At 34.4% G+C, this 22,846-nt stretch overlaps 6 protein-coding genes across 8 annotated transcripts; 4 read left to right on the plus strand and 2 right to left on the minus strand.

The window, feature by feature from the left end:
- LOC17879422 (transcription factor bHLH25) lies at positions 1 to 1,523 on the plus strand. Of its 2 annotated transcripts, none has more exons than XM_006282796.2 (4): positions 1 to 75; positions 181 to 693; positions 782 to 1,156; positions 1,240 to 1,523. In XM_006282796.2, the coding sequence occupies exons 1-4, from the start codon at positions 40 to 42 to the stop codon at positions 1,312 to 1,314; spliced, it is 999 nt and encodes a 332-aa protein (XP_006282858.1). In that variant the 5' UTR covers positions 1 to 39; the 3' UTR covers positions 1,315 to 1,523. The 2 variants fall into 2 exon arrangements, with proteins under 2 accessions (XP_006282858.1, XP_023635428.1); XM_023779660.1 differs by having other exon boundaries at positions 1,243 to 1,523.
- A 3,616-nt stretch (positions 1,524 to 5,139) lies between these two features.
- On the plus strand, positions 5,140 to 7,304 carry LOC17880873 (probable hexokinase-like 2 protein). Its single transcript, XM_006285277.1, has 8 exons — positions 5,140 to 5,423; positions 5,496 to 5,646; positions 5,730 to 5,984; positions 6,062 to 6,217; positions 6,322 to 6,420; positions 6,495 to 6,625; positions 6,703 to 6,784; positions 6,993 to 7,304. The coding sequence occupies exons 1-8, from the start codon at positions 5,140 to 5,142 to the stop codon at positions 7,302 to 7,304; spliced, it is 1,470 nt and encodes a 489-aa protein (XP_006285339.1).
- Positions 7,305 to 7,665: 361 nt separating this feature from the next.
- Positions 7,666 to 9,054, plus strand: LOC17879164 (cytochrome c oxidase subunit 6a, mitochondrial). Its single transcript, XM_006284760.2, has 4 exons — positions 7,666 to 7,854; positions 8,229 to 8,335; positions 8,574 to 8,616; positions 8,806 to 9,054. Exons 1-4 carry the CDS (start codon positions 7,740 to 7,742, stop codon positions 8,847 to 8,849), a joined length of 309 nt encoding a protein of 102 aa, XP_006284822.1. The 5' UTR covers positions 7,666 to 7,739; the 3' UTR covers positions 8,850 to 9,054.
- A 1,734-nt stretch (positions 9,055 to 10,788) lies between these two features.
- On the minus strand, positions 10,789 to 13,139 carry LOC17878599 (dentin sialophosphoprotein). The gene is made up of 2 exons (XM_006282517.2): positions 12,898 to 13,139; positions 10,789 to 12,727 (listed from the first exon to the last, which is right to left on the minus strand). The coding sequence occupies exon 2, from the start codon at positions 12,687 to 12,689 to the stop codon at positions 10,944 to 10,946; it is 1,746 nt and encodes a 581-aa protein (XP_006282579.1). The 5' UTR covers positions 12,690 to 12,727; positions 12,898 to 13,139; the 3' UTR covers positions 10,789 to 10,943.
- A 3,310-nt stretch (positions 13,140 to 16,449) lies between these two features.
- On the minus strand, positions 16,450 to 17,443 carry LOC17879981 (EPIDERMAL PATTERNING FACTOR-like protein 2). Of its 2 annotated transcripts, none has more exons than XM_006285317.2 (3): positions 17,188 to 17,443; positions 17,053 to 17,087; positions 16,450 to 16,944 (listed from the first exon to the last, which is right to left on the minus strand). In XM_006285317.2, the coding sequence occupies exons 1-3, from the start codon at positions 17,276 to 17,278 to the stop codon at positions 16,675 to 16,677; spliced, it is 396 nt and encodes a 131-aa protein (XP_006285379.1). In that variant the 5' UTR covers positions 17,279 to 17,443; the 3' UTR covers positions 16,450 to 16,674. The 2 variants fall into 2 exon arrangements, with proteins under 2 accessions (XP_006285379.1, XP_023635534.1); XM_023779766.1 differs by having other exon boundaries at positions 16,450 to 16,950.
- A 3,458-nt stretch (positions 17,444 to 20,901) lies between these two features.
- LOC17880410 (probable xyloglucan endotransglucosylase/hydrolase protein 7) lies at positions 20,902 to 22,717 on the plus strand. Its single transcript, XM_006284166.2, has 4 exons — positions 20,902 to 21,169; positions 21,265 to 21,365; positions 21,462 to 21,658; positions 22,098 to 22,717. Exons 1-4 carry the CDS (start codon positions 20,977 to 20,979, stop codon positions 22,486 to 22,488), a joined length of 882 nt encoding a protein of 293 aa, XP_006284228.1. The 5' UTR covers positions 20,902 to 20,976; the 3' UTR covers positions 22,489 to 22,717.
- Positions 22,718 to 22,846: the final 129 nt, after the last annotated feature.

Raw genomic sequence — 22,846 nt, forward strand, 5'->3', positions numbered from 1 at the left:
TTTCGCTTGATTTTTACCATTTTCAGATTGCATTTATCAATGAATATGTTATCCACAAGATGGTTCTCTGAGCAGGTATATACACATAAACATATATGTGTGTCGTATATTGTTAGATCTCGATAATATACTATACTGTCATCTGGTACTCTTTTTTCACTTTTGTGATGATTTATACAGGAAATAGAAGAAAATAGCATAATTCAACAATTTCACATGAACTCATTAGTGGGAGAGGTCCATGAAGCTCAATACACCCTTCCACACTCTTTCCCGACTAACTTTGATCCTTCTTATGATGATTTGGTCGAAATGAAACCATCAAAGATCCTCAAGACTACTTACATATTGCCACAATTACCACCACCCCATTCTTCTCCTCTTCCTCCAAATTCAAAGCCTCATCTCCATCACCAGCCTTCCTCAACAATCCTCTCTTTCGAAAATGCCGGTTCACATGTTATGGATCATGAGTACTCTCCCACCTATTTAAACTCAATCTTTAGCTCCAAAGTAGAGGTTGAAGTGCCACCAAACCGGAACAGTGAGCCTCGAAAAGAGACCAAGAGGGTGCAGCCTTTGCCTAGAAGCCAATCCAATGCTCAAGATCACATAATCGCTGAAAGAAAACGTAGAGAGAAGCTTACTCAAAGATTCGTAGCTCTTTCCGCTCTAGTTCCTGGCCTTAAAAAGGTACACACAACATCAACTCTCCCCTTTAACTTATATTGGGATGCACTATTTTTCTTGAGTCTATAATTTCTGTAACCTGTGTGTGTAGATGGACAAGGCTTCTGTGTTGGGAGATGCACTAAAGCATATAAAGTATCTCCAAGAAAAAGTGGGAGAGTTGGAAGAACAGAAGAAAGAAAGAAGATTGGAATCAATGGTTCTTGTGAAGAAGTCTAAGCTGATCTTGGACGATAATAATCAATCATCATCTTCTTCTTCATGTGAAGATGGCTCTGAGGGCATGGATCTGCCAGAGATCGAAGTACGATTCTCGGATAAAGATGTTCTAATCAAGATCCTTTGCGAGAAGCAAAAAGGCCATATTGCCAAGATTATGGCTGAGATTGAGAAATTTCGTTTCTCAATAACTAATTCAAGTGTATTGCCATTCGGACCAACTCTTGACATCACTATTGTAGCTAAGGTATACATATGCAAACGCATATATAAACAATGAACTTTTTCTTGAATAATCTAGAGTTAACTTCGATTATTGTTTATTTGCAGAAGGAGAGTGATTTCGACATGACACTCATGGATGTTGTCAAGAGCTTGAGGTCTGCTTTATCCAAGTTCATGTGATTGTGTTTTAAAATTTATAGTTGACTTTTCTAGGAGATCATATATAATTGAACATATCGAAGAATCATAAGTGTTTTTTTTTTTCCATGAAAATGTTCATTTATATTGTATGAGTGGAGGCTTATGCTTACGATTTAACTAGTTGGAGAATAACACGTTTCCTACTTGTTGATATCAAGACAATTAAATTTGATGGTGTTGGGTCGGAATTTGTCGCCTATATTTCACTTTCCTTTTCCACTTTTTTTTTTTCTTGTATTCCTATATGAATTTCTAAAGATGTAAAGCACTTTTATAAGTCAATGTTAATTTTACGTACCGTTTCCACTTTAGTTTTTTTAGTTATTTATTTATTTATTTATTTATAACTGTATGCCAAATTACTGAAATTTGTGTTATGATATAATATCACATAGTAAAATATTTAAATGATCCAAAAGCGAAGAAAAAAAATGATCCAAAAGCAAAAACATGATATATCAATAGAATTTCCCAAAATAATAATTATAAATTGCAAGAAGACTTTTAATAGCTTAGTGGGACGAGTGGGACGAAAAGAATAAACCAAATTGTGTAGTCTTTACTCTTTTAACTTAAACGTTTATGCTAATTCATTCGACTATTCATCAGGTAGGAAAAAAAATCTACAAATTCAAGCCAAACAAAAAAGCTTATTTTGTTATTAGTATGAAAAAATCATACATAACAAAATATGGAACAATTTGTTTTTTCTTCTTTCTTGAAGAAAATGGTTTAAGATTACTGATCATAATTGATAAATAAAGTCAAGGAATGAGACATGACGACCAAGTCTTTCCTTCCGTGTAAAGGACTATAGTAGAAGGGATAGATAATCATAGGAATAGGATACAAAAACATATTTGGACAAATCATGAATTAGGAATTGGATAACTATCCTTCTCTTTCTTTCAGTTGTCATAAAATATTATATACCTGAACTTACAAAACAAAACAAAAAACTATTATCGTTTCACATTTCACCCAAAAAAAAAAAAGATTATACAATGTAATTATATTATAAATATATGGGCATATATTAATGTATAGTATGATCCAGTTAAGATGTTGGTGAATCTAGCCAGGTAACTCGATCTAGTTACTATATCCCAAAACTTACCCCAAAATATTTTTTATTTTTTATTTTTTTTGTTGCTATAAAGTTAGTATATTAAACAAGAGAAAGAACAAGAAAAAGGCTCTGATTAACACATACTGAAGAAGATATATTGATATGTAAGCCTTTTTCAAAAAAAAAAAAAGATATTGATATGCTGAACATAAATCTACAGCCAAATCTATTGGAGGAAAAAATGTTCAGACATATAGAATATAATATTGTGTAGTTTTCTCAATTAATTTGTTTGCTAATTTCGCTAATTTGAAATTTTAACAACTAATTAATAAATATATTTTTTTAAATAGTCATTTTATATAATAGTAAATACAGTTTATACACATATATAGTGCATCACCCATTGTGAATCATATAACAGTTGCAGTAGTAGTCAAAGACCTTGGCATAGTGTTTTCTTATTAGTTTACGATTCAAAATAATGTTTACTTGTAACTATATATATATAGCCTTCATATGTTTCATGGCATTTGGGTTGCTATCGAAACCTAAATGTTTCCATTCGTAATGTGACAAGGCACCTCTTCTTAACTTGTTTCGTCATTTGTGGATAAGTCTCTCTATGCCTTTCGATATTAAAAAGCAACTATCTTGATTCAAGTTCCCATTTCATTTAAATTTATTTATATGAGAGAGAGGAAATTGTAAATATAAAAAATATAACGGGCAAATTCCTTAAGAACCGGGTTACCAAATACATATAAAAGAAGTTTGTTATATATTTATATTCAAATATTTTAAAACGTGGGATATTGTTATTTTAAATTATTATATTCTTTGTTGAGTCTGAATTATCCAATGGTAGTGCATATATATTTCTGTCAGTCTCAACAAAATTTTATTTTTAAATAACAAGTAATATATTATTATATGATCTGTCAACTGCAATGGTTTTGAGTTAGAACATGCTTTTTTTTTTTTAACAGCTGATAGCAAAATTATGACGAAAGCACTCTTGCTAATACTTTATTAAGATGTTAATTTTTTTGATAATGATAAGAAACAAGGAACGTTAATGTAGTGACGACCGTGGGAGATTTGTCCCGATTGTCATGTGATTTTTTTGGACGGCGTATCAAAGATCGCAACACACACACTAATTATAAAACAGTATTAGAATAAATTACGTTACATCAATGTTGTTCAGAGTTATTGTTTGCGTCAATGTTGACAAATATTAACTTATGAGTTTGATTGGTTGTTTAATTTTTTCTATAAAGAATGAGTTTTGATTGGTCGATCAATTCTCTAATATCTAAAGATTCTCGACGCATCTTTCCTTAGGAGATAATAGTCTTTGTAGAAGAGGTTACATATACAGTATATGCCATTATAGATGTTTACAAATCATGTAAGTTATCAAAAATCAAAAAAAAAATATTTAAATAAAACTTCCACTAAATCATCATTGCTTTTAATTAGTAGAGCTAATCCATTGCAATTAAGCTGTAGAAAAGAAACAGCTGCTTTTTTCTAACCAAAAAAAATAAAGTAAGAAGAAGAAAGAAAGAATCAGCTGCTTCATGTGACTCTTGTTGCTTTCAAATGCACAACATACTTTAATCAGGACCCAATCAGCAATCAAGAAACAAACTCTATATAATTGCATTATCATCTAATTGTCACCTATCTATATGACTATATATAATCCAAAAAGTCGACATCATCATTCATCACGACATGGCATGACGACCCAGCTATATAATACATATATGCTAAACCTTTTCCATTACTGAAATAAACAATACAATTACGTAAATACGTTGAAAATTTGGGGGAAAGTTCTATTTTTGGCATATACAAAAATGGAATTGAAAACGTGGGAATTTTCCAAATCTGGTATTCATGTGAAACCAGGGGTCACTTTGCTCTTTGCATCACTCTAATTAAGTCTTAAAGCAATATATAACATGTTTTTTCATGTGAATCCTTAATCCTATATTAACGTGCATGGTCAAAATCAGACTATTCATTATAAAAATGTGTTTTTAACACTACATTCACATTCCATATTCGAAGTAGTTTTGCCGTCCTTATCTTTTTGGGTGCTTTTTTTTTTTTTTTGTGTATCTTCAAATTACATTTTTCATATGTCAAAATTAAAAAAATAATAATAATTTGATTCTTGCTGTTCAAGATCATTTTTAAAAACTTAATGGTTAGTATTATTTTATTTATTATCTTAATTATAACCACTCGCCTCGAAGCATCCAACCCTACAAGGGACAATTAGTACAACAAATCACAGGAATTGCACGCCATGTGAGTTGCTACGTCACGTGATGTCACGTGTGCATAATCAGACCCCTTAACCCTAATCTATGCAGCTCCTAATTAATTTCTCTACGACGATAGAGCAACTTGTATATATTCTTTGTTTATGGAAAAACGATCATTGATGATACAAGTTAAGTAAATCGTGATTGATAAACTACAAATATTTATAATAAAAATCAGTATTTAGTGCTCACTGCTCATATACTTAAATTTCATACTGATAAAAAAGGAAATTTTGCTTAAAACTAATTATCCGGTTTTGGAAAGAAAAAAGGGTTGAAAGATTCAACTTGATACGCAAAACAAGCTAACAAAAGAAAGCAACTTATTTTTTCTTGAGTTTGTTAATTATTGTGCTAATCAGAGAGATTGAGAAAAATAACTTCATAAAAACAATGATCAGGAAAGAGGTGGTTGTGGCTGTGACGGCTGCAACAGTTACGGTGGTTGCTGTGACTGTGTTAATGGGTCGGTGGATTCAGACGAAGGAGCGACGGCGAAAACAGACGCAGAGGATTCTAAAGAAATTTGCTAGAGAATGTGCTACGCCGGTCTCGAAACTATGGGCGGTGGCGGATGCCTTGGTCACTGACATGACCTCCTCTCTCGCGGATGCAGTCGCCGAGACATGCGGTTCCCTCAACATGCTAGTTTCATTCGCCGGTTCTTTCCCTTCCGGGTAATTTCATATCAGAATCCTCTGTTTTGAGTACTATTAAATGACCATTAGGTAACAATATATGATTTGTAGTGATGAGAAAGGGGTACATTATGGAGTTAACGTGAGAGGCAAGGAACTTCTACTGTTACGTGGGAGTTTACGAGGTAATGAAGAGCCTATTTCTGATGTGCAAACGCATGAGATTCCTATCCCCGACGATGTTTTAAATGGTTCTCTCAAGGTATGAATATATGATTGTAGATACACGTCTTGGAGTACACGTTAGGTTTACTTGAAGTTTTTTTTTTTAAATGTGGATTCTAGGAGTTGTGCGATTTCATATCATTGGAGCTTGTTAAATTCCTTGCGATGAACCCTGGTGAAGAAACAGAGGAAGCGAAGAATCTCGGGTTTACGTTGACACGCTCTGTGGAACAGATTGGTTCAGGTTCAATATTGGCGTTACAGAGGAAAAGTTTAGTAGATGATGATGATAATAAAGTTTTGAAGGAGTTTGTGTATGGTATGAATGAATCACTAGAGAGCCATGGTCTGAATATTCGGATGAACACATCGCTGGTAAGGGGGTTTAAATATGATCTGAGATGAATATTAATTGAGACATTTTAAGTAGCTTGAGATGTTTTTGGGATCAGGTGGATAACACTATAGGAGAGTTGGCTGGAGGAAGGTACTATCACAAGGACACTGTGGCTGCAGTATCATTAGGTATGGGAACTAACGCTGCTTACATTGAGAAAGCTCAAGAGATTTCGATGTGGAAATCTGCGATACCCGAGCCAAAAGAAATCGTATGTTAAAATACTTATCGAGTTTTGATACATTGATCCAATATTATGACATAAAGCTTTCATGAAGTTATGATATCAAGTGGTTGTACATGATAAGATTGTAGGTTGTTAGCACAGAATGGGGAGATTTCAAATCTTGTCATCTTCCTATAACCGAGTTTGATGCTTCTCTTGACGCGGAAAGCTTGAATCCTGGAAACCAAGTAAGAAATCATATAGATTCGTTTTGTATCTCTGAGGATTTTTGGTTTATTTTTGGTTTTATGTTGGTTTAAAGGTGTTTGAGAAAATGGTGTCCGGAGGATACTTAGGGGAGATAGTGAGAAGAGTTTTGCTAAGAATGTCTGAAGAAACTGCTTTATTTGGAGATGCATTGCCTCCAAAACTAATGATTCCTTACATTTTATGGTATCTTTAATGTCTTCTACATTCCTTACATTTTTCCAAGTGTTCATTTTTAAGGCAAATCTTTGAACTTATTTCAGGCCGCCAGATATGGCTGCGATGCATCAAGATATATCAGAAGAACGAGAGATCGTAAATAGAAAGCTCAAAGAAGTTTTTGGGGTAAGTTTCCATAAGACTTTGCATTTTCTTTTCAAGTTAGAAATTTTGAGCATCTCTTGTGCGGTTGCATTTACATCTAAACCGCAACATATTAGTTGTTTAATCAAATACCTTATGCAATTTTTACTAAAGAAAATTAAACTAAAGTACAACCACTTTGCGTTAAAAAATCAAGCACTTCTTGAACCTTGTCTAATGAACTCTACAGATCTTGGATTCAACTCTTGCGGCGAGAGAAGTGGTTGTTGAAGTGTGCGATGTAGTCGCGGAACGAGCTGCTCGTTTGGCGGGAGCAGGAATAGTTGGGATAACAAAGAAACTAGGAAGGTTAGAAAAAAAGATGAGCATTGTGATAGTTGAAGGAGGATTATACGACCATTACCGAATCTTTAGAAACTATCTTCATAGCAGCGTTTGGGAAATGCTCGGTGACGAGTTATCAGATCATATCGTCATTGAACATTCTCACGGAGGATCTGCTGCCGGATCTCTCTTCCTTGCGGCATGCAGCGGTGACTAATAAATGATGATGATGATTCTTGTTTCATAATGTCTTAGACGGAATTTTTCTCATATGTTTTCTCTTAATAAACTTTATAATTTTTTTATATAATTTATATTTTCAATTTCTTAACACTATATATAAACTAATAGAAGTGGAAAATTTTAAATCTTCAATTTCACATATTTGGTTTAATGTATTGTGACATAGTAATTAGAGACTAAAAGACCTAACATGGACTAAAAAGCAATTGTTGTTGTCAAAAAAAAAAAAAACCCAGTGATGGGCTAAAAAGCCAACTAAAGGAAAGGCCCATTAAGTTTATATTCAAAGCGGGTCTAGTTTTTAGATTCAACAACGCCTGATTAAGTCTGAGTGACATAACCCTTTTTCACATCTCTTCCCAAATCGATAGTCTCAAGTCGCACAACACGAAGAAGAAGATCCCGGAGAATGGCTACGGCGATTGTACGTTCAGCTCTTTCCCGAGCAGCGATCCGCGCAGCTCCCAGGACATCCGTCGCTCCTAAACGAAGCTTTTCCTCTTCCGCCGGCCACGACGATGCTTGTACTTTGTCTTCTCTCTCTATTTTACCATTTCGATTCGATCTAGGTTTTCTATCTCTGTTTTGATAGAGAATTAGGTCACGATCGATTGCGTTTCTTTATAGATTCGTATGTTCTGAGCTGATTAAGATTCATATGATTTTACAGGTTTCCTTTTTTTTTTTTTTTGGATTGACATTTGTTGTTTGGGAACCAATTCGGATACCTAGCTCTTTTGACTTTGAATTGATTCTGTAGATCGATTGGTCAAATTTGAATTTGTGTTTCGTTTCCTTTACACGTTTGTTCCCCGATGATTTTACTTGTTTTCTGAGATCAATTCAGGTTTAAATAATCAATTTAAAAGAAAAATAAAAAATTTGAATTTTTGTACAGATGAGGCTGCGAAGTGGGAGAAGATAACTTATTTGGGTATTGCTAGTTGCACTGCTCTAGCCGTCTATGTTCTATCCAAGGGCCATCATCACGGTGAAGACCCTCCTGTAAGCTTCTCTTACAACAACACCTCTATTGGATTTACTACTTTTAACATGAATCTTACTCTTCCTTACCTAGTTAGATACAATGTTAACATGACCACTGGAAATGGAAACGAGTATGCAGATTATGAAATTGTTACAAAAACTACGTTTCACCTTTACTGATTTGGCTTTTATCTCATTTGTTCTGGTGTTTAATTTAAGCATACATTGATTGCCTCGCGTTGTTTCTGTCTTGCAGGCCTATCCGTATATGCACATCCGCAACAAGGAGTTTCCATGGGGTATGTGTGCATTTTCAGTTTTTTCTATCCCCTCCCTCTTTACTGTTTTGCGTTTGTGATCTGCAGCTTTGATGATGCGGTTTAGTCGTCTCATTGAATGGCTCATAAGAGATCATCAAAGAACTACTTGTTGCACTTTGTTTTTCTAATCATGTATCTGAATCCATACTTTCTATTTGTCATTCTCAGGTCCAGATGGTCTGTTTGAGGTGAAGCACAATGAAGGACACTGAAGTTCTTGCGTGTACACAATAACGTCTTCTTGGTTTATTTGAAAGGCTAAATGCTTTACCTTATTTGTTCTTAACGTTTGTCAACAATTTTTCTACTCCAGCCTCGTTTCTCGTTTCTTTTGTTGAGAATAAGAATTTAACACTTTGCTTGGTTTATATTATCCAAGACTTGTGTCCTTCAATAAAAATGGAAACTTCTTCAGAACAAAATATAAGAGTACAGTATGTATTGATTACCAACAAAAACTCAATATAACTCATTTGGGACTTTAGAGCGCTTCATATGATGAAAAGTAGAGAATATGCATAACAACTTCACTTGTCTAAACATGTATCCAATGAATCTAAACGTTTGGAAATTGGAGTAGGCAATATTTGGGGTCGGCACTTACACGCGTAAACTATTGAAACACTCCACCAGAGAACACACATCATATTCCTCTCTTTATCGTCTCTGTTTCTGAGAAGAGAAATGACTAAACCCCAGAATCTCCTGAAAACCTGATCAACCATGTCGAACGTCTTGGCAACGGAATGTTCTCCTGGTACTCAATCCCATCTCTTATATACAAAGCTTTATATCTGTATTTGTTTCATTCTTTGCTCAATTTGTTTGATCTTAGGCTCTTCACTGCAATTGCTGAACGATTTGGCGGGATGGAAACAAGTGAATTGATCTTAGGTTCTTCACTCCAGTCTCAGTGGTAATAGAAACAATTACAATTGATTTCGGTTTGGTTTAAACTGGAATTAATAAGGTTTTTAGTAAAAGTCACACGCGATGGGTATTTTAGAAAGAAGCGAGTTTGTTTCACCAGAAGCGATTTTGGGGGTTATAGCACACAGGAATCATAGACACTCGCGCAACGCGCGTTTGGTGAGAGTGGGGGAGAAATAGAGCGTTCTGATTGGCTAAAAATAATGAAATAGTAGTGGTATAGCTCCTTGCTTCCTCCTCTATTATTATTATTACTTTCCTTCTTCTTCTCTCATTTGAATGACGACTTCTCTGCTGAAAAAACTTTCGTGACAATGTGAAAACTTCTACGGAATTCTCAAACAAAGGTCGTGAGATGATTAGTAAAATCTTTTATTATGCTTCTTCTTTTTTGACAAATTTTTTCATATATAGCTGAGAATGAAATTAAGATTTTGCAAAGCTAGTGAGGATAGTTACATTAGGTAGGCCATAACAGTGTTTCTGAAGTGTATATGATGGTACTAACCTCTGAACTCGAGAGGATTCTTACATAATGCTCCAATAGATTGAAAAAGGAACAAAGGATAGTGAAAACACAAGAGTTGGATTCGTTTATGGAAATTCTTTGTAAGCCATTGCCTGCTGCTTTCAGTTATCTCCAAGTATGTATGCTTTGTTTATTTCCATTCTTGAATCAGCAGACACTTTGAAAGAACACTATTCTGTTATTAATACAAGGATTAGGCTCCAGTACACCTAGTAGAAGAACCAGACAGTTTGCTGGAAGGATTATGTCCAAGATTACTGACTGGTGGGCATATGATCCTATTCTAGTAGATGGTGATCTTCTACCATATTGGCGTCAATGGCGTGAGTCCAAAACCAACTGATGATGAAATGACCACTATAAGGAGACTTGGCAGACCACTCCCTTGTCACTTTGCTTTAGGTGAACATCTTTCACCTGCATTTAGATTAATTCTTAGTTACGCAAGATTCTTGACTTATTCTGGCTTACCTTCTATGAGACTTCCAAGTAAAAATAAAAATTTGCAGGGACTAGCTTTGGAATTTTCAAGCTTTGGGAGAAGTGTGAGGTTGCCAAGATAGCGGTGAAGAGAGAAATACAAAACATTAATACCAAGCTGATGGCTAAAGAGAGTTAAAGCTTGCTGGTTTACTTCTAATGATGATCAATGTATCAAACTGTTTACTTCTAGAACGTTATGTCAATCTCAATAAAAATGGAAACTTCTCAGAACTAGATTTAAAGAGTATGTATTGATTACTATCAAAAACTCAATACTACTGATTGGGACTTGAAGGCCCGGTCATATGATGAAAAGTATAGAATATGCATATAAAACATAACAACTTCATTTCTTTAAGAAACATCACTCAGCTGCAACTATGTTGCTGGTTAATCTGTTGCTTGATTTGGAAAGAGTTTCGAGATCAGTTCGAGCATCCTTGACCTCTTGAAGTTGATGGAGACTATCATCCACACTAGACTTTGTCTGTTCTTGATTGTTATGGATTTCCTCTGTTTCACCATTTTTGTTGTTTTCCTCTTTCGCTGACTCTGTTTTTGAAGTATCATCCTTTGTTTCTTTCTTATCAGAATCTGAATTGTCATTTCCATTACCGGATTCACTTTTGCTTTCATCATTTTTTTGTTCGTCACTCTTCTCCTGTGTGTTTGAAGAATCAGTAGATTCAACCTGTTCAATTTTCTTCTCACTGTTGGTGATTTCCTCTTCCTTAGATTCTGAAGACTTTTCTTTGGTTTCTTTGTTCTCATTCTCCTCTTGGGACAAAGTCTCTTCTTTCTCTTTTTTCTCAGTTTTTTTTATTGCACTCTCCTCTTGAGATGATGACTGTTCATTCTCCTGTTTCACAGTTTCTTTGATTACATTCTCCTCTCGAGTGGAAGACTCTTCCTTCTCTTTTTTCTCAGTTTCTTTGATTTCATTCTCTTCTTGAGAGGAAGACTCCTCCTTTTTCTCAGTTTCTTTGATTTCATTCTCTTGTTGAGATGAAGACTCTTGTTTCTCCTTTTTCTCAGGTTGTTCCTCTTTACTTTCCTCTTGAGAAGAAGACTCTTCCTTCTCCGGTTTCTCGGGTTCTTTCTCTTTACTTTCCTCTTGGGACGATGACTCTTGTTTCTCCTTCTTCTCGGATTCTTTGATTTTGCTTTCCTCGACAGATGAGTGTTCAGAAGATTCTACCTTTTCCTTCTCATCTTCTTCGTTTTTCGTTTGTTGATAACCAGTGGATTTCCCACTCGACTCATCACTCCCCGAAGATTCTGTAGTCTCAGTTGCATTGGAAGTTGACTGGGTAGTCTCATCAGGCAACTGACCATTGGAGTCAGAAAACCCCTTCTCACCTTCTGACTTCTCACCAGTCTTTGAATCAGTCTCACCCTTTGTTTCTTGTTGCTCACCATCATCACTACCAATCTCCCCATTCTCTGTTGTGTTGGAAGAAACTTGTTTAATAACAGAACCCTCCAAATCACCAATCTTTGGACCTGACTCATCTTCATGGAAACTGACACTCTCAGTAGTGTTCGACTTACTCTCTTCCTCAACTCCAACCTTTTCACTGCTCTTGTCCTCAATCGTCCCATGAACTACCTCACTCGACGCATCATCTCCCTTATAATTCTTCTCTCTAGCTTCTTCACTCTCATCAACGACCTTCTCACTTTCTCCATTGTTTGAATCCTCATTCCCCTCTTCATTCCCTGTACCTTCGGTTTCCTTGTCGCTGTTACTTCCTTGTACCGTTGTCTCCTCACCTCGTTCCTCCTCCCTCTCCACAATCTCATCAACATTCTCCTTATCAGTACCATTAAAACTCTCTTCCTCATTCTTGCTCCCTTCTTCATCATCCACTTCTTCCTTCACATTGGTCCTCTCATCAACCCTCGGGTTAAGATCTTTCCTACCAAGCTTAACAACATTGTTACCATCAACAAGAACCTTAGAACCCTCTCTAAACTCAGCTTTCTTCTCATGTGAATGCCTCATTTGATAAAGCAGCCATATTCCCACACTAAGCAACAGAGTCAACTGAATGCAATGCTTCACCTTTATACCCTTTGATCTCTGCCCTCTTCTTGGCGTTCCCCCCATTCTTGATCTTCTAACTTGGTTACTTCTAACACACAAACCTAATTCAAATATATTTTTAAAATTAACCCCAAATATCTCAGAGATCATCAATGAAACAGAAACCAAATTCACCATCGGAAGAACAAAAAACTACAAATCAGATGAACTGACTAAAGAATTCAAAATTCAAGTTCTACTGCGGAAAAATCGAGGAAAAGAGAGAAATTACCTGGGAAAGTTGAAGGAGCTAAAAAGGAAAAATACAAACTTGTGATTCAGTTTCTTAGCGATGAATTGGGAAAACAAAAGATTCAAAGAGAAGAAAAAGAGAGTGTGAACACAGAAGAGTCAAGTTCTTTGGATCTGAGGAAGAAGAAGAAGAGTTCCCGTAAACATTAAATTTTGCCACTTAAAAAAATTCGTGCATCCCTTTAATCACAATCAAATTACGCAGACCCAAATATTAAACAAAACATTAGAGAGAGAGAGAGAGAGCAAACACATCTGCAGATGACTTTCAAAACGACTTCGTTGCGAAGACTTGTTTTACTTTTCAGCTGACTTCAAAAGCGACGACGTTTCAAGTCTCTTTTTTTCTCTCGGGTGACTTCAACACGACGTCGTACATCTGACTTTTTGTTGTCCTCCATTGACTCCGAAACGCCGTCGGATCGTTCTTAGTCCCATCTTTGTGTATATTGTATGGTGGTTACATTTAGTGTCGGCCTCATTTAATACTGTACATACATAGATTAAAAACGTCTAACCCTAACCATAGAAATTTTTAGGACCAGACCGGATTGCACACTGCAAGTTTCAGCCCGCATTGACGTTTTGGGAGAGCAATGGAGCAGTCTTCGTTAAGGCTAAAATGGTCCCCATGAAAGTGCCCTAACAATGACCTAACTCCTCCCACCACACGAAGGTACACTATCGATTTGTTGTTTTAAAAATGGATTACTTGCACAAAAGTACAATGGAAACCTATAAGCTTAAAAAAAAAATCAAAGAAACATTTAATTTTGTCATTTGCTTCAACTTAATACAAGTTATTTATATGCATATGTTTTTAGTATAGCTAGCCTTGAAATGATTTCCATATCTCTTGTGTTATTATCGTAGTACGTACTCTGAGGCATGCAGGTTTTCTTGGCTTCATCTATTTATTGTAAGTTTTCGACGAATTTAAAGAGCCCATCATAGCAGTTCCAAAATTCCCATCCCTTGTAAGCTTTATGCCATGTACGTACCACGTACTTTTTATCATACATATAATTGTTGATAGACCAATCTAAAACGATCATATTGTTGGACTTGATTCATGAGTTTGATGGTATATATAGTACAAATGTCATTGTGGTGGTTATACAATAAATTCCAAGTGTCATCTATGAGTATATATGTAACATGTATAATTTATCAACCACATATGTATCCACTAGTAACGTAGACTTGATAATTCATTTGAAGTTTGGTGCATATATAGCATATAAAACATTTGAGATGTTGACCAAAAAAAAAGAAGACCTTTTGAGATGTGTTAGCTTATTGCGTGTACGTATTCATATACACAATCGAGATCTAAATTGGACCATTGGAATCTCCTTCCACTTTTTGTCCCCGTAAGTTTTGTCTTCAACTCTTTGAAAATAACTATTCTATGCATTATTCTAATATATAAGAATACATATATCAGTGTTTTTTTTGGGGATGAAAACAAAATATCAATATTTAAAGTTACATCGTGTAAAATACAGGATATTTTTACACGTACGGTGATTTATTGAAACTGTATCTAGCTTTTATGTAATGATGTGAAATGGTTGACGATTTAAACATATTTCGTTTTGAGTAATGAAATAAGAATATAGCAACCATCTCATATACATGATTATGAACACAAAGGCATGTGTCGTACGAGAACAATGAATGAGGAGGTATGGAGCAAATGGACGTCAAGTAAGATCATTGAAACAGAGAAAGCATATGTCCAAAATGCCTCCACGTGACTGTACCTTGTCAACTCTGTGCGCTTTTAACGATTTCTTTCTCCTCCAATACTTTGAAAAGAAAATATTACTTCCATAGTTCCAAGGAAGTGATGCAGCAATAGAGAAGAGATCGGAAACAGTTAAGTGTAAAACGGTAAGAAGCAGAAAACAAAAATAAAAAAGGAATCGGAATGGCCAAAGTATTTTTTTTTTCTTGCTTTGGAACTCTCATTTTCCTTCCTTGTTTGTTGTTTCTTCTTTTGAGTCTTTTCATTTTGTCACTTTGCTTTTAATGGCTTTCTTCTCGATCGTGCGACAATGTGCAATCAATCGTCTCCCTAACAAAATGCATTTTTCTCAAATTCCAAAACCCTTTTTTTTTCTTGTATAGAGAAAGAGCGTTTTGAGATCTGTCGGTCCACGTATATTAAAATATTTAAATGACACAATATAACCAAGGGATATTAGCATAATGCGTAGTATTATATAGTATATAAAAGATTCGAAGATATCATATAAAAATGTATGGGAGCGGCGTTGGCGTTCAGAAAATTAGTTCAAAGCAGTAGCATAGTAGTGGCAGTGTACCGACTTTGATTGACACTTGAGTCTCCACCAAATTCCAAATATGAATATACTTTTATATAATTTTCAACTATATTTGAAGTTGCATTATTATTGTTATGTGATATGAAATGAAAAGAAATGTGGGGGAAGAAGTATAGTCATTCAAAAGAAGAAGAACAGTGTAGAGAAGAAACAAGACTGTTTGCTTTGGCTTGATTTGTGAAATTTAGTAAACCCCACACACAAAGACACATCTTTCTCTCTTTTGTTTTGTCACTTCCTTTCATCCTTTCCATATGTTCAATCCCATCAACTCTTTGTGAATGAGAATAGGCTTTGTCCAATCTCCTATTAATTACGATAATTCCAAATGTTTCAAATTGCTTTAAGTAGAAATCGATCATTTGCTTTAAGTAGATATATATCGTATATCTTGATGATTTGATTGCTATGCCTATGCTACCATCATTTAGTAATGTTAACATTATAGGTTTTAGTTCTATATGTACAGTAATGATGTATACTAGTTTTTCAGATTTGAGTTATTAGAAAAATTTATACGGAACTGGGACGTAATAAAATATGGTATGTTCAGTATATAAAAAAGTACTATAAATCATCAAATCAAGGTAGTACAGATTAGGTTTTGATTTTTCTTGCTGTATTTGTCAGTTAAATATATATAAAAAAATATAACTAATAAATATATACGAGAACTCTACTGAAACAAGTACTAGGACACAGAAATCACCAGTGGTCACTAATTAAATTAATCATATAAGAAAAAATAAAAGTACAAAACGCAAAATCCAATGTGAATGACATAATAATAATAATCGCGAAAACGGCGTCGTTCGACGACGAAACGACAGCAAAGCGGCTGAGTTTTTTTATTTGGTTTGTCTATCGGGCTAATGGATTTATCATTGTATCGAAACGTATCTTTGTCTCTCTATCAAAACGAGCAAACATATTATAAATATTCTCACACATAACATTTACACATAAATCTCATATTTACCATGTATATATAACAGAGTAGAGATGCATACGTACGTGTGTGATGTAACTTTCATCCATAAAATTGGTATTTGTCAGAATCGTCTTAAAAAAATAGGTTTCCGTGCCTTCAATTTTTACTATGCGTGTAAATATATATATATATCTAAAAAGATTTCACCTTTTCACAATTAGTAACAAAAATTAACAAATCAGTTTTTGGATAAAGCAAATTTTGTCATTCATCTTTGTTGTTGACTAACACTATAAGAAACAACGACATTATATAATCAGTAACACAGGGTTACCGGAAAATCAGAATACACAAAATAAAAATATGATTGACCAATAAGAAAATAGAAACTAAAAATATAAATTATGTACAGAGAGATATTAGAATTTTTGAAAGTGGCAAAAAGAGAAAAATTTGTAAAAAGGAAAAATTGTCTTCAAGGGTTGTAGATAGAGTTACCACATTTGCATTTCCAGCTCATGGGTTTGTAATTAGTACTATCGTCTCCTCTTGTGTAATCAAGATGGATCATCTCAGAAGAAGAAGAAGAAGAAGTAGTAAAAGGAGAGTGAAGCTTTGTTTGAGGATTCGTAGGAACTTGAATTGCTTCACAGTGACCACAAGAACGACACCTCACTCTCTCGCACCTTGGTGGTCTCGATCCTATTAGACCTCTCATCATCATCTTCTCATCTTGATCTCCCTTCTGTTCCTAAACCAGAAAAAAAAGAAAAGACTTTTTAAAAGCCAAAAAAGAAAAAATGGGAGTAGAGCAAGAAAAGTAAAGAAACAGAGGATCTTGAAAGAAACATACCTTGGTGAATTCGACTGAGTTTGGCTCTGGTCTACCTGAAAAAAAGTAAAGAAAAAAGAACAATTAAAGATCATGATGAAGTTCATGTTAGTAAAGAAAAATGGGAAAACAATGTGACATCGACCCAATTTATACCATTTGCCATAAGACTGAAATGGGTCGAATTAAGAATCAGCAAAATCAGTAGAAAGCTTGACATGTTGTTGCGTCTGCTGCTCCACACCATTTTCAGCTTGCAGTTTAGAGTAGAAACAATTAGACTCTATCTCTCTCTGTGTCCTCTCAGAGTCTCTCTCTCTCTCTTCTCTCTTACTCACTCTTTTGCTCTGGCGTGGTTTGATGTGTAGAGGAAGAGACTTGTATGTAAGTAAAGAAGAAAAAGGAAAGTGACTACCCCTTCTCAAGGGTCTAAAATATAAAATTTCCTAAAGAATACTACACGCACGAATAAATATATATACATGTATGCACGTAAGCATAAATGAGTTGATATAAATAACACTAGTAATGTCTTTATTATTATTAGCATTATGCACTATCTACACTTATTTTTATTTTTTTTGGTATCATCACATCATCAAAGAAGATACTGAAACAGTATAAGTGTTTAAACTATTACAGAGTCGGTATTTGAATAAGAAACAAACAAAAAATGTCGGGACCTCCATAATTATGTTATATAGTAGTAGTAAATAATAACAACGGATATTTTAATTTTATTTTATAATGTTTGAAAAAACTAAATAAATGTATATACAATAACGATAGTCAGGTTTTCTATTAACGTGTATGTATGTATTGATTGGATACGTATGTGTCTTACAAGACTACAAGAGTCGAATAAAACAAGAATCAGGTGAAAAGGAAATTACGTATGTACAAAAGAGCAGGATACGTGATTAATTTTAACGCTAAAACAACAGTTTTATAAAACTATAAAAATACTTTTAATTTGATCTATATATAAGAATATTTGATTTTGTAAAGAAACAGAAAAAAAAAAAAGAAAGGAGAAAGCTTTATATAATAAATAGATTTGAGGAGTGGTATCTGCGGTTTCTTGTGGTAATAGACTGACTGGAGCAGTAGAAAGGACCCTACTGCACCTGACCGACCAATACCGTGCCTCTTTGCCTTTTCGTATTCTTCTATCCAAAAAGTTTTATTTATTTTTTTATGTAAATAATAATGTTACAGTCTATTTTACTACTATTATTATATACAGATGATGATATAGAACAACTGTGTCCAACACGTTTCACTCACTCTTCCCAATTTCTTTTTTCCAATGATTAAACCAATTATATGCTTCAACTCGCTATGTCCAGTTAACCGCTGCTAACCATTTCTTTTTCTACGTGAGTAAGTTCGATCCAGCTTTGGCTTGGTGAAATGGGTGTGATTATCAGAGGATTGATTGATTATGCGTTTAAGGAAATGAGAGTTTTATTTTTTCATAATAAATTTGACCTCTGTTTGTATTGGGCTTACGAAACATGGCCCATGATTGTTATTTATTAAGTCCAACAGAGCCAAGTTGCGAGAAAAGTCTTTCGCGGGGATATTCTCATTTTCTAAAGAGTAAAAGAAATGACCCAATAAGATTTTCTAAAGAGTAGTATAAGACCCAATCTACAAAACTATGAACTAACTCGTGTATCTTGTTACTGTGTTTTTGTCAGCAAAAGAGATGGCGAGAGTATGAATAATCTAGATGTTTTGAATGCAGACAGACTCAACGAGTTGCCTGAGGCTTGAATTCTGATTGTTATCATAGCCACTGAGTGTTTTTGTCTAAACATTAAACAATTACATAACTTAAACCAAGACAAACAAACAAACAAACAAAAAACACCAGATTGGTGTAGAGGATGTGTGTCTTTGTTCTACAACAACAAGTTACTCAGTGGGGATCAGTTGAAATTCTCAATGTTTTAGGTCATAATCAAGAACAGAGACACGATCGAAAAAGGATGATCGAGGAAAAAGGAAGAAGAGGAAGAGGTGATGGGGTGGGAGTGATGAAGGAACACGTATAGAGAGATGGTGTGAGTGTTTATTAAAGTAGAAATCGTCATCGATGGGTTTAAAAATCATCTTCTCTCTTATGTGCGTGAGTCCAAAGCGTTTGGTCTGAGTGTCGTCAAATAGTTAAAAAAAAAAGACTTAAAAAGGTATACCAAATCTACTATTAATGAATTGAAAACTAATACTGTTCTTTTTCGTTATCTTGCAAAATAGTAGTTTCATTCTGATATAGTTGTCGGTCGTGATATGTTTACCATCTTGAACAAGTACGACAAGAAAAGTGTGGTAAAAGGATGACAAAAAAATTGAGTGGGTAGCATATTAAATCAATATAATGCAAAATAAAAGTAGAATAATAATTTATAGACATACATTAATTTTCGAGTTAAAAATAGAGTTTTTCTATATGAAATTTTATGGAGTCCGTCCATATATCTCTTATCCAAAGTTCTTAATTCCATGTGGCTTTGTCCAATGTAGTGTGTCCTTCTGAATTTATTAGCTAGACTTGATTGTTTTGATAACTATCGTTTTCATGCAAAAATTTCACAGGGTGTGTCTTTTACATTGATCGGCATGCATGGTATATATAGCTTAATATACCAAATATTGCACGAAAAAGAAAATAACCACAAAAATGATACTATATATATATATATATATATATATATATATATGCTGACATGCTGTGAAAGCGAACTAGCCACTCGAAAGTTACTTATTTTGCCATAAACGAAATTGGATTGAAGTTCTTGAAACTATAGAGAGTGCAAGAAATAATACCAGATAGAATCATCTTTTCTTTTTTTTTCCTTATAATGGCACGAACTAATACTGATGAGGAAGAAATTATATAAATAAAGATGTGGATATGAACAATTCAACGAGCACGACATAGACACATCCCTACTCTATTAACGCCTCTCCACATTTAACAACTTTCATGTATTTTCAGTTTCCCACAGACTATTCATGTTCATGCATGCACAATCATTAATACTTCACACCCACTATTCAAGTAACCCAACTTAACTTTATCGTGAAACAATATATAAAACATGCAGAAACTGTCACTTTTTTTTAGAGACAAAACAAAAGATAAAAAAAAAAAAAAAAAAAACTTGAGAGACAAAACTGTTATTTCACTTGTCGATGAATCAAATTAGGGTCTGTTTGCATTTTGATGCAGAATCAGACAAATAAATTTATTTATGAAAATAAAATATTTTTTTAAAAAGGAAACAAATTTATAAGATACTAAATTATATAATCTATAAGATACGATCGTGTGACAAAAAAAAAAAATCCAAGAGAAATTTATAAAGAATCCAAAGATACGAATAGTATTGTTTTTGCGCATTAAGTGGTGCATGACGACACGTGGCCGACTGAGATCGCACCGCGCTTCTCAGTTATGCTTTTATTGGGTAAATTCATCTGCTTCAATCATTGAGAGATATTTACTAACTTTTATCCCAATAAATTCAAGTGGAATGTTTTTTTTTTCATAGTTATTGTAAGTTCTTCGTATGATAAATTGATAATAATGTGATTAGTTATTACCAAACAGTCCAAGAACTAAACTAAATTCAAAAAAAAAAAAAAAGAGAGTGAAATAACAGTGTAATTTAGGGAAGAGAACAAGACATATTCAGTGAATTTAATAGCATAATAATAACAACAATAATAGAAAAGTGGTAGGTCCAAATATATTGAGACGATCGATCAGTGATTAGCTGTACTGAAAAGCTGAGATTTAAATGAGACCTTCCCTCAATTATTGTACATTGCATTTTTGCTTGCATGCGTCTCTATATGACGACTATGTATATAAATATGACTTAATATATCTTCTAATTTCAAAACAATCTCATCATCTTTAGTTACAAAGCAACAATGGTGGTGTCACTCTTCTCCTCAAGAAATGTTATCTTTATGATAAGCCTATGCTTATTTGCAGCATTGTACCGTCCGGTTTTGAGTAGACCTGCTAAATTTGAGGATGACTTTAGGATTACTTGGTCCGATGCTCATATCACTCAAATCGATGGAGGAAGAGCCATTCAACTCAAATTGGACCCTAGCTCAGGTTATTACATATCTATGTTATTTGTATTGAAACATAATATAGATTTTCACTTTCCTTTTGCTTTTCTTAACTATTTTCTTCCAACATTGGTTTAGGATGTGGATTCGCTTCCAAGAAGCAATACTTGTTCGGCCACGTGAGCATGAAAATCAAACTTCTCCCAGGCGATTCGGCCGGAACTGTCGCTGCCTTCTATGTAATCATATACATATATAGTATAGTATATATCATGTTTGCTGCATTTCAAGAGTCTTGATTATAAATAACACAATATATATGATCAACTGCGCAGATGAATTCCGATACGGATTCTGTAAGAGACGAGCTGGATTTCGAGTTTCTAGGAAACCGAAGTGGGCAACCTTACACCGTGCAAACCAATGTATTTGCTCATGGTAAAGGAGATAGAGAGCAAAGAGTTAACCTTTGGTTCGACCCTTCTCGTGATTTCCACGAATACGCCATTTCATGGAACCACCTCCGTATTGTGTAAGTCACATCATTATTATTATGCATATATATATACAAATACAGCTACAGCCAACTCCTCCTAACTTTATCTAATTATTGAAAGGAATGTAGCATATAGTAACAAAGTAACCAATAATTATATAGTAGAAGATTCGTTTTAACTATTCTTGTCTTTTCATATTGTCACGAGAGATATGATTGGTTTAATATTGTGTCGGCCCGTGGACCATGAAATAAGAGAATGAAAGAGACAGCATATTTGTCTTGGTTGGAGGCATTCATCATTTGAACGAACATATGAAGGTCCTACATTTTTAGAATCCATTAGCCATAACTTATTAAGTAAAAATAAAATAACAAATAATCAAAGATATGCATGGTTCTCTCTCTCTCTGTTGCAATAAAATAAGCGAAGGAAATATTTATTTTGCAATCGTCCAATATGTGGGGTGTGTAGGTTCTACGTAGACAAGGTGCCCATTAGGGTTTACAAGAACAATGAGGCAAGGAAAGTACCATACCCGAGGTTCCAACCAATGGGTATATATTCAACGTTGTGGGAAGCTGATGATTGGGCGACACGCGGTGGAATGGAGAAAATCAATTGGTCCGGAGCACCATTTTATGCTTACTACAAAGATTTTGATATAGAAGGATGTCCGGTTCCGGGACCAGCGTATTGTCCTGCTAATCCCAAGAATTGGTGGGAAGGTAGTGCATACCACCAGTTGAGCCCGGCCGAAGCTCGAGGATATAGATGGGTTCGAGTGAACCATATGGTCTATGATTATTGTACTGATAAGTCTCGCTTCCCTGTTCCTCCCCCAGAATGCTCGGCTGGAATATGATTCAAAACACACATATTAAAAGCAAGAACAAGTACCACACATACGTGGCTCCATAAGCAAATGTTACAATGTATGTGAAGTGATTGATGAGTCTTGTGGTATGTGATGACCTGTTCATAATCGATCTGGTTGTGGTCAAGTTTGAATTTTACTTTGTACACCATGTCTTATATATCGTGTGAATTACCCAAGTTTATATGTTGGAGTGGATTATTATTATGTTTTTGTGGTTCGGTTGCAACAGTTCAGTTTGAAGAAGAAAAAAAGCGCAATTTATAAAAGTTTAATATTCCAGTTGGTTCAGTTTGATAAATTATTGTTTTGTTAATAAGTTCTTTTATTTTTCTTATAAAAAAAA

Source organism: Capsella rubella, unplaced genomic scaffold (assembly GCF_000375325.1).
Source record: "Capsella rubella cultivar Monte Gargano unplaced genomic scaffold, Caprub1_0 scaffold_7, whole genome shotgun sequence".
Classification (NCBI taxonomy): domain Eukaryota; kingdom Viridiplantae; phylum Streptophyta; class Magnoliopsida; order Brassicales; family Brassicaceae; genus Capsella; species Capsella rubella.

Coding starts and splice junctions, on each gene's coding strand:
- LOC17879422 (XM_006282796.2), top strand. CDS start 40: ATGAATATGTTATCCACAAGATGGTTCTCTGAGCAG. Junction 694..781: donor TAGTTCCTGGCCTTAAAAAG/GTACACACAACA, acceptor CTGTGTGTGTAG/ATGGACAAGGCTTCTGTGTT. Junction 1,157..1,239: donor ACATCACTATTGTAGCTAAG/GTATACATATGC, acceptor GTTTATTTGCAG/AAGGAGAGTGATTTCGACAT.
- LOC17880873 (XM_006285277.1), top strand. CDS start 5,140: ATGATCAGGAAAGAGGTGGTTGTGGCTGTGACGGCTGCAACAGTTACG. Junction 6,421..6,494: donor GCTTGAATCCTGGAAACCAA/GTAAGAAATCAT, acceptor GTTGGTTTAAAG/GTGTTTGAGAAAATGGTGTC. Junction 6,626..6,702: donor ATGATTCCTTACATTTTATG/GTATCTTTAATG, acceptor AACTTATTTCAG/GCCGCCAGATATGGCTGCGA.
- LOC17879164 (XM_006284760.2), top strand. CDS start 7,740: ATGGCTACGGCGATTGTACGTTCAGCTCTTTCCCGAGCAGCGATCCGC. Junction 7,855..8,228: donor CGCCGGCCACGACGATGCTT/GTACTTTGTCTT, acceptor ATTTTTGTACAG/ATGAGGCTGCGAAGTGGGAG. Junction 8,336..8,573: donor ATCACGGTGAAGACCCTCCT/GTAAGCTTCTCT, acceptor TCTGTCTTGCAG/GCCTATCCGTATATGCACAT.
- LOC17878599 (XM_006282517.2), bottom strand. CDS start 12,689: ATGGGGGGAACGCCAAGAAGAGGGCAGAGATCAAAGGGTATAAAGGTG.
- LOC17879981 (XM_023779766.1), bottom strand. CDS start 17,278: ATGGTGTGGAGCAGCAGACGCAACAACATGTCAAGCTTTCTACTGATT. Junction 17,088..17,187: donor TTTCAGTCTTATGGCAAATG/GTATAAATTGGG, acceptor ACTTTTTTTCAG/GTAGACCAGAGCCAAACTCA. Junction 16,951..17,052: donor ACTCAGTCGAATTCACCAAG/GTATGTTTCTTT, acceptor TTTCTGGTTTAG/GAACAGAAGGGAGATCAAGA.
- LOC17880410 (XM_006284166.2), top strand. CDS start 20,977: ATGGTGGTGTCACTCTTCTCCTCAAGAAATGTTATCTTTATGATAAGC. Junction 21,170..21,264: donor CAAATTGGACCCTAGCTCAG/GTTATTACATAT, acceptor ACATTGGTTTAG/GATGTGGATTCGCTTCCAAG. Junction 21,659..22,097: donor TGGAACCACCTCCGTATTGT/GTAAGTCACATC, acceptor TGGGGTGTGTAG/GTTCTACGTAGACAAGGTGC.